The sequence below is a fragment of the Meles meles genome, chromosome 15 (assembly GCF_922984935.1).
Source record: "Meles meles chromosome 15, mMelMel3.1 paternal haplotype, whole genome shotgun sequence".
NCBI lineage: Eukaryota > Metazoa > Chordata > Mammalia > Carnivora > Mustelidae > Meles > Meles meles.
In genome coordinates this window covers 60,264,159-60,277,230 of record NC_060080.1, presented here as the reverse complement: position 1 = coordinate 60,277,230, position 13,072 = coordinate 60,264,159, and the positions used below count along the sequence as shown (strand labels likewise).

At 34.3% G+C, this 13,072-nt stretch overlaps 1 protein-coding gene across 9 annotated transcripts in view; it reads left to right on the top strand.

The window, feature by feature from the left end:
• The window catches only part of EHBP1 (EH domain binding protein 1), a 340,487-nt gene that overhangs the window by 150,855 nt on the left and 176,560 nt on the right, over positions 1 to 13,072 (top strand). For all 9 annotated transcript variants that reach the window (XM_045979135.1, XM_045979137.1, XM_045979136.1 and 6 more), the window contains 2 exons: positions 3,064 to 3,304; positions 11,505 to 11,694. In XM_045979135.1, the coding sequence (XP_045835091.1) occupies positions 3,064 to 3,304; positions 11,505 to 11,694 (431 nt within the window). The remainder of the gene's footprint in view (positions 1 to 3,063; positions 3,305 to 11,504; positions 11,695 to 13,072) is intronic.

Genomic DNA, 13,072 nt, shown 5'->3' with positions numbered 1-13,072 from the left:
CTACATCCATCTTAGTTTTCTGAGTTTTAAAAATATTACCAAAATATTTTGAGACATCAGTATTTGAGCTTTCCATTTCACAGTGAAATAAAAATAGTTTTTTAAAATATATATGGGTCTGTTTTCTGAGGTCTAGAAAAGAGTAGTAGGTAAGACGTAATATAGCATTTCTATTTAAGGAGAGTTTAGTCAACCTGATTCAGAATCTTTTACCATGCTTATAGAGCTAAAAAAAAAAATGTGACAACCAATATTTTCTTTAAATATACTCCTCTTAGAGTCTTTGGTCTAAGTATTTTCTAATAGAAGAATACTTGTTTTTTAGAAATAGTTTTTTAATTTTTATTGATGAAAATCTGCATCCTCAGGTGGTTCTTTTATTTGCTTTTATAGCTTCAATTCTTCTCTTACATTCATGACATTCTGTGCTTCAGTGACCCTCTTAGAAAGTTATTAAATGTGTTTGTTAGCTTTTATATAAAATAATCTCATTTTAAACCCTCCTTTGTTGCCATTTCTGTCATCTTCAAACCATGCTCTATAGGTTGAATACTATCTTGCTCTTGGTTTTGTAACTGATTAATTTGCTTATATCCATTTTTGCAATCCTTTTCCTGAAAGTAAAAATAAAAGTCTTATTTCCACTGACCAATTTTGTCGGTTTCTCAAACATTTGAGGCTTGATATTTCTTAATAAAAATTGAATAGGCAAAAATTTTCCAGCCTCTTTTCCCCTATAAAGAAAAGAAAATGGGGGCGCCTGGGTGGCTCAGTGGGTTAAAGCCTCTGCCTTTGGCTCAGGTCATGATCCCAGGGTCCTGGGATCGAGCCCCGCATCGGGCTCTCTGCTCTGCGGACAGCCTGCTTCCTCCTCTCTGCCTACTTGGTGATCTCTGTCTGTCAAATAAATAAATAAAATCTTAAAAAAAAAAAAAGAAAAAAAAGAAAAGAAAATGCCTTGTTTACATTACTATAAAGAATCTAATGAAGTGTTAAGTTTGAATATTATCCTGGTGTTAAAAAAGTTAGTTACTGTGTCTCTTCTCTAGAGTAGTCTAGATTTAAATTTAAATTTAAAATTTAAGATTTATTTAAATTCATTTCAGTATTTATTATGATTTTATGAATTCTCTTTCACACTTTTTAATTGCTTCTTCAGGGTGTATGGAATTTCAGCTCAGAGGTTTTTCTCCAGTATAAAGGCAAAATAAGTTTTCTGGGCTAATGTCTAAAGTATAAGTAAAAGGAGCTTGACTTTAAAATATAAAAGTCATAAATATGTCAGTCATGAAATTTGTATAATAATTGGATTAAATTGTTTGAAGTCACTTATGAAGTAGTTATTTTTCTTGAGAATTTCAGTAATCAGTTTTTTGCCTTCTAGAGTATTTTGTCAGAATTTCATGGCATAATTAAAATCAACTTTTAAACTACCCTTTGATTATTAGCTTTCTTAAACTTCTCCAGTCTGGGAAAACATTGTTTTTATCAGCAGAATCTGTGACCAAATATTGGACAGTTTTATTATAAATTCTAGTTTTGTTTTAAAATATTAAGACACATAAAAAAATAAAGTATTAAGACACATAAGAAAAAGGCTGGTACTAATCACTTCATAAGTATTGTTGGAAAACATGATGCTATTGTAGTTCTTTTTGTGCTGGGAGTCAGAATTTTATTTTTAAGGGTACCTTGGTTTTCAAAATGAAATTTAAAATAATAAAATTTAGAAAAATTTGGTGTAACATATCTATCAGCTTATCAATATGACTTTAACGCTTTCTACATGAGAATTCTTATGTTAGTCCTTTACATTACTAAATAGAGTACTTATTGGATCAAAGTTATATTGAAAAAAATCAACCCATCTCATTGAAAGCTCTAAATTTTAAGGTCTTGTAGCAGAAACCTACTCTTGGAAACCTACTCTTGGAAGGCTTTGTGAAACGAATTCAGTGATACGTGGGTATATATTTGATACAGTCCAGAGTGAGTTTTCAGTTCCCTGAGTGGTCTCTGCTTCTGTAGCTACCAAAGACAACCTCAAAATTTAATCCACTTTATGTTCTTAAAAATGAATGTATTTTATATCAGTTTAAGATGGCAAACCAGTATAGGCAAATAAAATAAACAATAAATAGAATTGTCCTCTAGGAAGGTTAAAATTTCAAATATTAGATACTGTAATGCTAATAATGTTAGAGACTCCAAGGGTATTTTATAAAGCTTTTAGGGGCGCCTAGGTGGCTCAGTGGTTAAGTATCTGACTCTTGATTTTGGCTCAGGTCATGATCTCAGGATTGTGAGATCAAGCCCACGTTGGGCTCCATGCTGGGTGCAGAGCCTGCTTAAGATTCTCTGTCTCAACTATCATATGATCCCAATATGAGGAAGTGGAGATGCAACAGGCAGGGGGGGCTAGGGGGGTAGGAAAAGAATAAATGAAACAAGATGGGATTGGGAGGGAGACAAACCAAAAGACACTCTTAATGTCACAAAACAAACTGAGGGTGTCTGGGGGGAGGGGTGTAGGGAGAGGGTGGTGGGGTTATTGACATTGGGGAGGGTATGTGCTATGGTGAGTGACGTGAAGTGTGTACACCTGGCGATTCACAGACCTGTACCCCTGGGGCTAATAATACATTATATGTTTATAAAAAAATTTTTTTTAAATCAATAATACTTTGTTGAAAAAAAATTAAAAAATAAAATATAATATAATATAAAATACAATTTTAAAGCTACGAAAAAAGATTCTCTGTCTCCCTCTCTCCATGCCTCCTCCCCTCTCCCCCTGTAAATAAAATAAAATAGAATTAAATTAAATTAAAAAATAAAAATAGCCTGTTCAAAGCTACCATTTGAGGGAGCAGCATTCCTGGAGAAATAGACAAAGATCTTAGGTAACACATTTTCTGAACTTAGCCCCTCTAAAATGTATTGTTGTTTTGACTCTTTCAGCCTCATTGAATATTAATTAAAGATTATTTTTGTAAACACTAAGAATATAAGAAAATACGAGATAATATTCTGTTTAATTCATTTTTTGCTATTGTTTTATAGAACCCATCACTGAAACAGCATCACCTAAAAAATCAGAGGAATCTTTTTATAATAATAGCTATAATCCCTTTAAAGAGATACAAACTCCACAGTATTTGAACCCATTTGATGAGCCAGAAAGTTTTGTAACTATAAAGGACTCTCCTCCTCAGTCTACAAAAAGAAAAAATGTAAGACCTGTGGATATGAGCAAGTATCTCTATGCTGATAGCTCTAAAACAGAAGAAGAAGAGTTGGATGAGTAAGTACATTTTATTCTGCAATCATCATAAGTCAATCTCTATGTTTAAAGAGATGCTTCTGTAATATAGTTTTACATTGGTAAAAAGAGTTCTGTCCCAGCGTTAATACACAGTTTACAAGTTAGTATCTATCTCATGTCCATCTGAATTTTTATGATTTTGATGCTTATTCTTCCACCCTCTTCCATGTGAACGTATGTGCACCCTAAATTAACGACAGAGAGAAGTAAGTTATTGAAATCTCCAGTTAGAATTCCAATTGTGTCTTCTCACAGAAACCACATTATAAATGGTGCTTAGGTGTTTTTAATCAGTTACTGTAGGGATTGCACTTCAATAACGTTAGGTTCTCTTGTGGGAACCAAATCATCATTTATGATACTGTTTTGATGAGAACACTTATTCCAATGCCAAACAAGACCATAGCAATTATAAATTAGGAATTGTCTTCATTTGAGTTATTATTCTTACTGAAATATGAGTGTTATTGTTACAAGCTCATTTTAAAAAGTCAGTATGATTACAGATGCCATTTTACTCAAATTTAGGGTAAAGATAGGAGAAGGGTGTGTGTACATCATATTCTGGAGTTACACAGTCCACAGCCTGTGTGGCTATAGACTGGGGCCCTGAGTGTGTTAAACAGCAACAACAAAAATTCCACCTCTAACTGGAGGTGGAAGTAATAGATGGAGTAATAGACTGGATATAGCTTCTTGTCTTAAAACACTAAAAAGCTGAATGAAATATATGAAACAATGGTTTTCAGATATTGTGTGTGAATACCACAGGGCAGTGATTTCTGAGAGAACAGAAACAAAAGTGAGCCCTGTGCTTCTCCAAGCTTTATTTACAGGAGAGAATTTCCAACTCTGGTTCAGGGAAGAAGAGCCTAGAAGTCCTAGTAATCTCCATGGATTGAGGAGACAGTTTGGACTTTGGGGGTACTGAGGAGAATAGAATAGAATTGTGGACAGGGTATCCGAGAGGAGAGAGCTACTCAGAAACTGAGTTTCAGAGATCTGTAGAAGGTTCCCCCTGAGACTTTAGCCAAGTGTTGATGAGAGCATACATATGAGGAAATTATTAAGGACAGAGAATCTCACAGAAACATCCCTGGAGTTTACCCAGGACCAAGAATAGTTTGTTTCCAAGCAGTTCCTTACACATGGGACATCAAGTCAGGTCCTCATCAGGGTGTCTCAAAAATGTGGTGAGATTAGCCCTGCACTAAAGGCTGTTCTAGGCTTGCCTAACAGAGCTTAAAAGCAAGGTTCAGAGAATCAGAATATTTCCAAGTAACTTATCTGCATGCCATGCAAATATACCAGAGATACCAAAAGGAATACCAAAAAATCCAGCACCCAAAACATAAAATTGACAGTGTCCGACAACCAAGTCAAAAATCTACCAGGCATATAAAGAAGCAGGGAAACCTAACCCATCATGAGGAGGAAACTCAGTCATTAGATATGGATGCAGAAATGGCACAGGTGATGATGGAATTAGTAGAATAGTAATTATATGTTTACTTGTAGTAAGGCTACATGGGTCTTTGTTTTTCTCCGAAATATGTGAATTTTAGTATATTAAGATTATTTAGATCTTAGGAAAAATAGTTATTCCTTTAAAAATACAATTTAATAGGAAAATCTTTCAAAATAATGGGGTTATTATAGACTGAGAGGGGAATTTTTAAAAAAGGGCTCCTGTATGAATGTTGGGAGCAATTGCTTGGTGTTAAGAAAGAAATGCCATTTCCTTCCTGTGCATTGGTAAGCTCTTGTTTTGAGCACTATTTTACTTCTGGGTGCTGCTCTTTACAAGGGGCATTGATGATTCAGAGCATTAAAAGAATAGAGCAACAGAGTCATCAAAATGTCCAGAAATCACATCAAAAGAGCAGTGAGTAAGGGCATAGGGACTGTTTGACTTAGAAGAGAGATTATTTTAGAGAACTTCAGTAATCAAATTCAAATATTTGAAAGACTTGTTTGGAAGAATGAAGTAGTTAACTTGTTTTCTGTTGCTTTGGAACTGCATTTCTCAAGCTTTTTCCATTTTACACCACATGGCCTGTGACTCTCACATGTGCTACATGCTTCCATGGGCCTGGTTATGTTTTGTTAAAACCTAAAAAAGTTCTCACTTTCTCTAAGTACATGGAGATACATGGTAGTGATCATCTGATTCCAAACCTAGTTTAGATTTCAATACTGATTAATAACTATAGGGGTTGAAAAAGTTGGCTCAACTCTTGCTAAAATTATATCTGTTTTCTTTGAAATAGCTAATGTGTGAACAAAATAAAATTTCTCATGGGTGGTGTAGGTGCTGAGTAATAGCCACACACCTAGAGTATTTGAATGTAAATATAAACTTTTAAGTACAAGCATTCAGTCCTTCCAAGATGCATGAGTATTACACAACATACACACACACACCCTGCTCTCTCCTATTAACAAATTAAAGAGATGTTTAATGTTTGCTTAAACTTTTAAAATGCCTTAATAAAAACTAAAATCAGAATCACTGGGTGTTTCCTTTTGACCATTCTTTTTTTCCACATGAAAGTCACAGTCTTTACAAGTTTCCCATGAATAAAGAACATTCTAAATTGCTCAATCATCTGAGATTACCAGAGGGAACCTGTAAACACTTTAGCTTTTTTTTTTTTTTTAATAGGAATATACATACAGATTCTAAAGATTGCTCATCAGCTAATGTGAGTGTTCAGGGAGAACTCTGTTTCTCCTCCTTTTTTGTCCAAAAGTCTGTAGGTCCAATTACATTAGCAGAAATCTTCCAAAATTTGTTCTTACTTCAATAATAAACTTATGAACTTTCATCGAGTGAAAAGCCTATATTACTCATCTTCCATTACCAAGCTCTTCCTGCATCCTCTGACATAAAACTATCACAAATGAATAGTGCTGAGTACTTTGATGTGTAAAGCAACCTTCAGAACCTCAGTATATCCATCAGCACTAAGAGAAAGTAAATACTCTTCGGTGCTAGTAGCATGTTTTCTGTGTGCTTAGCAACCACAGGGGTTTTCTCAGTTTCTTGTGTTTGGGCGTTAGTTCACCCATTAGTTTATGTTGCAAAAATGAAAACTGAGAAAGCAATAATATTTTTTCAAGACATTTATGAAATGACTCTTCCAGCATAAAATTATTTCTGGTATGGTTGTATGTCCATTTCCAAAGAAAAGTTGTCTTTGAATTTTAGTCAGAGTCCCTACACACTCATTTAAGAAATGTGGTTTTTCCAAAGAAATGTAAAGTTTCAGAGTGAAAGGAAAAGACTACAGATTTCACTGTACCCTTGCTTCGTATTTTATTTTTTCAGTATGTTAATCCTATTTCTAATCAACTTATAGTTTTTCTTTCTGTAATTCTTTTTCTTAGATGAATTCTTTTCTTTTTTTTTAAAGATTTTATTTATTTATTTGACAGACAGAGATCACAAGCAGACAGAGGCAGGCAGAGGAAGGCAGAGAGAGAGAGGAAGCAGGCTCCCTGCTGAGCAGAGAGCCTGATGCGGGGCTCCATCCCAGGACCCTGGGATCATGACCCCAGCAGAAGCGAGAGACTTTAACCCACTGAACCACCCAGGCGCCCCAGATGAATTATTTTCTAAGCAATGAATAATGTCACTTAAAATTATTCTGTCCAGTTTTCCACTTAATGTAAATGATGAATTTTTGTTCACAGTGAGTTAATGATGGAACTAATCTACTACTCAAGTATATAATACAAGGATAAAAATAATCTTTACTTATGCAGAGTGATATAGGAAGCCCTGAAGTAGGTTATTCAAATCATAGATAATCAACAGAATGTGGAAATTATGCTAGTTGCTTAAGTAACTTTTCTTTACTAAAAATATTAAGTATTTTTAAAAATGCATTGATAATTATATGATTTTCTAGAGAAGGGAGCATGTTCATAACTATATATATCATATATATATTCACTTTTTTATAGCACAGTGTATACTATTCACTTTTTTTAATAGCACCTTTTTTTATTAAGATATACTTCACAAAACATAAAACTCTCTATTTAAAGTGTACACTTCAGTGATTCTTAGCTAATTCACTGTGTTGTCCAGCCATCACCACAATCTAATTCCAGAGCATTTTTGTCTCCCCAAAAAGAAATCCTTTGCCTGTTAGAGGTCAGTTTCAATTCCTCCCTTCCCCTGCCTCCTAAAACCATTAATCTCCTTTTTGTCCAAACGGATTTGAGTATTCTGGGTACTTCATATAAATATAATCATATCCTGGTTATTCTTTAAGAGTAGGAAACTCAGGGGCACATGGGTGGCTCAGTCATTAAGCATCTGCCTTCAGCCAGCATCGGGCTTCCTGCTCTGCAGGGAGTCTGCTTCTCCCTCTCTCACTCATCCTGCCTGTGTTCCCTCTCTCAATGTGTCTCTCTCTGTCAAATAAATAAAATCTTTAAAAAAAAAAGAGTTGGAAATTCAGTTTTGGTTTTGTTTTTGTTTTTAAATTCAGTTTTTGTTAGAAATCTCTGATCCATAGGGGAGGGTCATTCAAAGCCCTTAGTAGTAGAAGCTTGTCTTACTCTTACTTAGTACCTAGCAAGTGGTGGTGCCTAGCACACTGTTTTCTCACCAGTAGATTGTAGGTGTGCAGAGACACTTGTTCCTTTAGTTTTTCTGGCGGTGAAGCATGGTCCAGGGCAGCTGGAGTCCCTGGTACCCTGATTTTTCCAGCAACTTCCTATGTTTTTATGATAACATGACATACCAATTTCATTTTTACTACATGTTATAGTGTAAAACAGATTGAGAAACATAGCTCTAATTGTTTCAAGAAAACGTCTGTTTTGATTATGTTTCTAGTAATATGAGTCTTATGATCCAGCTTTGGATATCAGTGGATTATGAGCTTCTTTTTTACTTGCATTTACCTTCTTTTGACAGGAATACTAATATTCAAGTGATTAGAGGGAGACCCAAGTGGTTTGAAGCAGGCAGAAATAGGAAGACGAAGGACAATATCTAGTTACTTTTGTATACATACTAGATATGTTTTTATAAAAATTACATACAACTGAGTATTGTAAGTTAAGTTAAATAAAGTGTACTGAATCATACCTGTTTTAAGGGATTTTGTCAGTTTTCTTTGAAGCACAAATCCCTTTGCAATGTAAATGTCCTCTAACACTTAAGTTGTCTTAAAACTAGCCATATTTATGTAACAAAATAATAATAATGATTATTATGGCAGCTACCATCTTACAGACTGTTACAGTAGTTTATTCTAGACAGACCTAACCAAGAAGAATTTTTTAGAATATCACCTAAATAATTGATTTAACTGAATTAATTGAGTTAGATTGAAATGGGTCTGTTTAGTTCTGAAACTTTTTTTTTATTGTTTTTAAAGATTTTATTTATTCATTTGACAGAGAGAGAGAGCACACGTAGGCAGAGCAGTAGGAAGAGGAAGAGGGAGAAGCGGTCCTCCCGCTGAGCAGGGAGCCCCATGCCATGGTCCATCCCAGGACCCTGGGATCATGACCTGAGCCGAAGGCAGTCGTTTAACCAACTGAGCCACCCAGGCGCCCCTAGTTCTAAAATATTTAGCCTTAGTTGGAAAGTAAGTTTGGGGGAAAAAGATTTTTCTCTAAGTTTTGGAGTTTTAAAAAAAATGTTGTTTTCATCTTATTTCTTTACATTTACCTCCCTTCAAACTACTTTTAGAGTTTGAAAAATAGCTGTATGAGGCTCTCAGTTTAATTAGCCCAAAAAACAAACTTGTTGTAGGGATTAAATGGTTAATACATATGAAATACTTAAAATATTGCCTAGCACTGCATGAACACTTCATTAATCTTAATAATGTAATTGGTAAGTCCTCCATTCTAGGCTAGATGTGATACCTTTCATGTCTCTTTTCAGAGAGAATACTCAGCTTTTTCTGAACACCTAATTATTTTAACATTGTTCCTTACTTTGATATCCCCAAGTTCTTCTCCAATTGTAAACCTGAGATGTGAATACTTCAAGCATGTCTTGATTACTTACTGGGCAAGAATATCTTGTCTGAAAAACAAATTTTCAAGTGCAGTTTCCTGTTCTTATTCTCTTGAATGCACAGACATAAGAAGAGGAAGAACAGGAAATAAGTTTCTTTGTAAATGCCAACCCCATTCAGTTAAAAGCAACTACTTTGAGCAGAGTTGAGAGGGATTCTGTGGCTGTACCCTCGCTCAGTGGAAAGAATCCCATGACACTCATTGTTGCCATGAGTACAGCATAAGAATGACATCACAATTATGATAAATTTCCCATCTCTGATCCATATCTACTTGGTACCCAGTCTCATGCTTTGACTGTCTACATATAAATTCTTAGTTAAAGGTGTACATAATTGGTATTGGTTCTTAGTGAGTGTGATACTATTGTAGTTAAAAGAGCATTTGTAATTAAAACAGAGGATCATTACCAGTACAGACCTTATATGCCTGGGTGGAATTCCCTTGGAATAATCACTGTATTGGAGTCAGCTGGTTCTTAGCCTTGTGGACTTAGAAATTTTATTCTTTACATATAGGATTCTATGTGTTGGTGTTGGGGAAAAAAATGTAACAAACTAATAAATAAAAACCAGGATAACAGTTTATAGGAAGAATAATCATCACATATACCAGATACTTGTGTCTATGGATAACTAATGCAAAAAAAAGTCATCTGTTCATAAAAGGAGTTAACAAGGAAGGTTTTTTTGCCTGGGCCTAGACTGTAGGTAGAGAAAAAAAAAGTCTTCCCAGAAACGTTATAAGTACATAGGCCCACCCAAATCCTCCATGGATTTGACATTTTATTGGTAGGGTGGCCTGGGATCCTCCAAGCCAAGAAAAAAAGCACATAAAATGGCTCCTGAAGCACTTGGCAAATACAAACATAAACATTGAAGGGAGACACTCCCAGCTCAGACTATGCAGGATTTCCTCAGATTAAGCCATGAACTCAAAATCTAGAATTACAAATCATACAAGGAAACAGTATACTACTAAAAGAAAGAGTCAGGAGACAAGAAACACTAGGATTGTTCATGTAGAAACTTGAAGTAATAGATTTATCAGATAGACACTCTGAAGTAAATATGTTTAAATGATTAATGACTCAGAGCTCTATACCTGAGTTATTCTATACACAGCCACATGAAGAAAAATGCTTATCAGAATTAAGAATTCTGGAGAATTAAACATTAAATTAAACACAGATGAAGAGAGAAGTAGTTAACTGGATCATAGATATGAGGAATTATCCAGAATACAACACGGGAGAAATGAAAATTTGTAAACATATGAAGGAGAGAGATAATTCAACATATATCTGTTAAGATTTTCTAAAGAAGAGAATAGAGAAAATAGAGAAGAGGCTATCAAAGAGATAATGGTTGATAATTTTTCAGAACTAATGAAACCTACATCTTCAGACTCAGGAGATATAAGGAGCCTGAAACAGGATAAGTTAAAAGAAATCCACACCTAGACATATCATAGTAAAATTGCTCAAAACCAGAAGAAAAAAGAAGATCCTAACAGCAACCAAAGATAAAAGATGACTTATAAAAGAACAATACTAGGCTGACAGTGGGCTAATATCATCAGAGTGCTGAGATGAATTAACTTACAACTAGAATTTTCTACTTTATCATTTAAGTGTGACATAAAGACATTTTCAATGCCTGGGAGAATTTACTATTAATACAACCTTGCTGAGTGAACTTCTAAATACATTTCATCCTAATGAGAAGGGATGAAGTGCAAGGGAAAAAAAGAATGTTTGATGTGGGGAGCATAAAAAAACAAATCAGTGTTTCCATATCTTATTTCCTTTACCTTGGGTATGGGAAGTATATGGGATTTACTATTATTATAAATATTTTTCTAAGGCTCTATATATAATAGAGCCAAGTGTGACCTTATATGAAAAAAAATTTTAAATACTTTTTAAAAGGGAAAAATTTTATTGTTAATGATTCATAAAAAATAGATTAAAAGTGATTGTTTCCAAATTGTAGGTTATCACTAGTTTGGGTTTTTCCTTATCATTTTCAGTATTTTATAGTTTTATAAATTTTTATTTTTTTATTATTTTAGTTAGGAATAAACTATTTTTAGAGTAACATTTAACAATACTTCTTCTTTCATTTAGATCTAATCCTTTTTATGAACCTAAACCAACTCTTTCTCCAAATAATTTGGTAACTCCAATTCAAGAACTGGAAACTGAAAGGAGAGTGAAAAGAAAAGCTCCAGCCCCACCAGCCATCTCACCAAAGACAGGAGGAGTAAATGAAAACACCATTATTTCTGCAGGAAGAGATCTCTCCACTTCTCCTAAGGTAGGAGTTTATTCTTAGTAAAAAACATGTATTATATTTATCTTTTTTTTCCTTCATGCAATTTAATTTGAATTCTAAAAAGGCATTGTTTGCTATCTTTGATGATTTAAAAGTAAAATCCAAATAAATCCTTTGTACTGCAATACAATGTATATGTTTGGGAGCCTGTAAATTCATAGAAGAGTATGACTGGATAGTTTGAGTTAAGATTTTTTAAATGCTGTTTTGAAATAGAGGAAGAAAGACATTATAATTGTAGGGATGGTGCTTTAAAGAAAGGAAACTCTAAAGCAGCTCAGTGTGAGGGACAGCTTGCACTGATATAGAGGAATGAATAGAAATCATCCTTTGAGAAATGTACTGGAAAGATTGAGGCCCAGTGCGGAGAAATGCTTTATTGAACAATTTCAATATTATCATTTTGATTTATGTCAAGTTAAAATTTTGGCCTTATTGTCACTATTTTTAGAAGTTTTAATGCATAATAATTACATGGAAAGGTAAGACACATTGTTGGAACAACTCTAAAGCTTTTACATGATTTGGTTGCAAATAGTATGATTATCTTGTGTATTTAAGGTAGAAATGTTGGATTTAGCAAGTTTTTTTAGGTAAGTAACTTTTGCCCATCAATTCATGGGTGTTTTGTTAATCTTTCATTATTTAATTCTCACAGGTAGTTAAGGGGAAAATAAGGTGAACTTCAACTCAGTGGGATAAAGTAAGGTCCCTTAGCCAGTAGAAAGAGGATTGGTACTGGTATTTTTATTACCTGTTTGATATCTGGGCCATACTCTACTTCAGGTACCTGGGTTGCTGTTTTTCTCAAGGGAACTGAAGTTCAGTAATTTCTTTTGGATTTTTCAGTTCATTCGTTGATTTTTGTTAAATGTCAGACCCTGAAATTGTCTGTTTGCCTATATTTTCATTGTTTTAGAGAGAGAGTAAGTTCCCTGCGGTTTTCATTTTCACTGTGCTATTCTAGAAGTCAGTCTTTAGGTGTTTGTTTTTATAATCAGGTATTTTTTAACCCTGTAACTCTAGGAGGAGAAACCAGGATAAATTTCATCTTCTAATTGACTAGGGAAAGGTGGAAGTGGGGTTACCACTCTAAATGAAAGCAGCAAATGGTAGAAATTAAAAAAGGAGATGGCCAATTCCTATACCCATTAGAGGGGGAAAAGAAAAAAAAAAAAAAAAAAGGACTGTAATTAGGGCACAAGAATACCTAAACGTATCCCTTGTCTCCCAAATCTCTACTGCATTGTCTGCTCCCTATGGCATCCTCTCCTATGGTCCGTCAGGAGTCTGAAGCTAATCAAGAAATCCTAATCTCTTTCTAGGGGAATGAAAAGGAATTTAATAGTGCCTGTTGTAT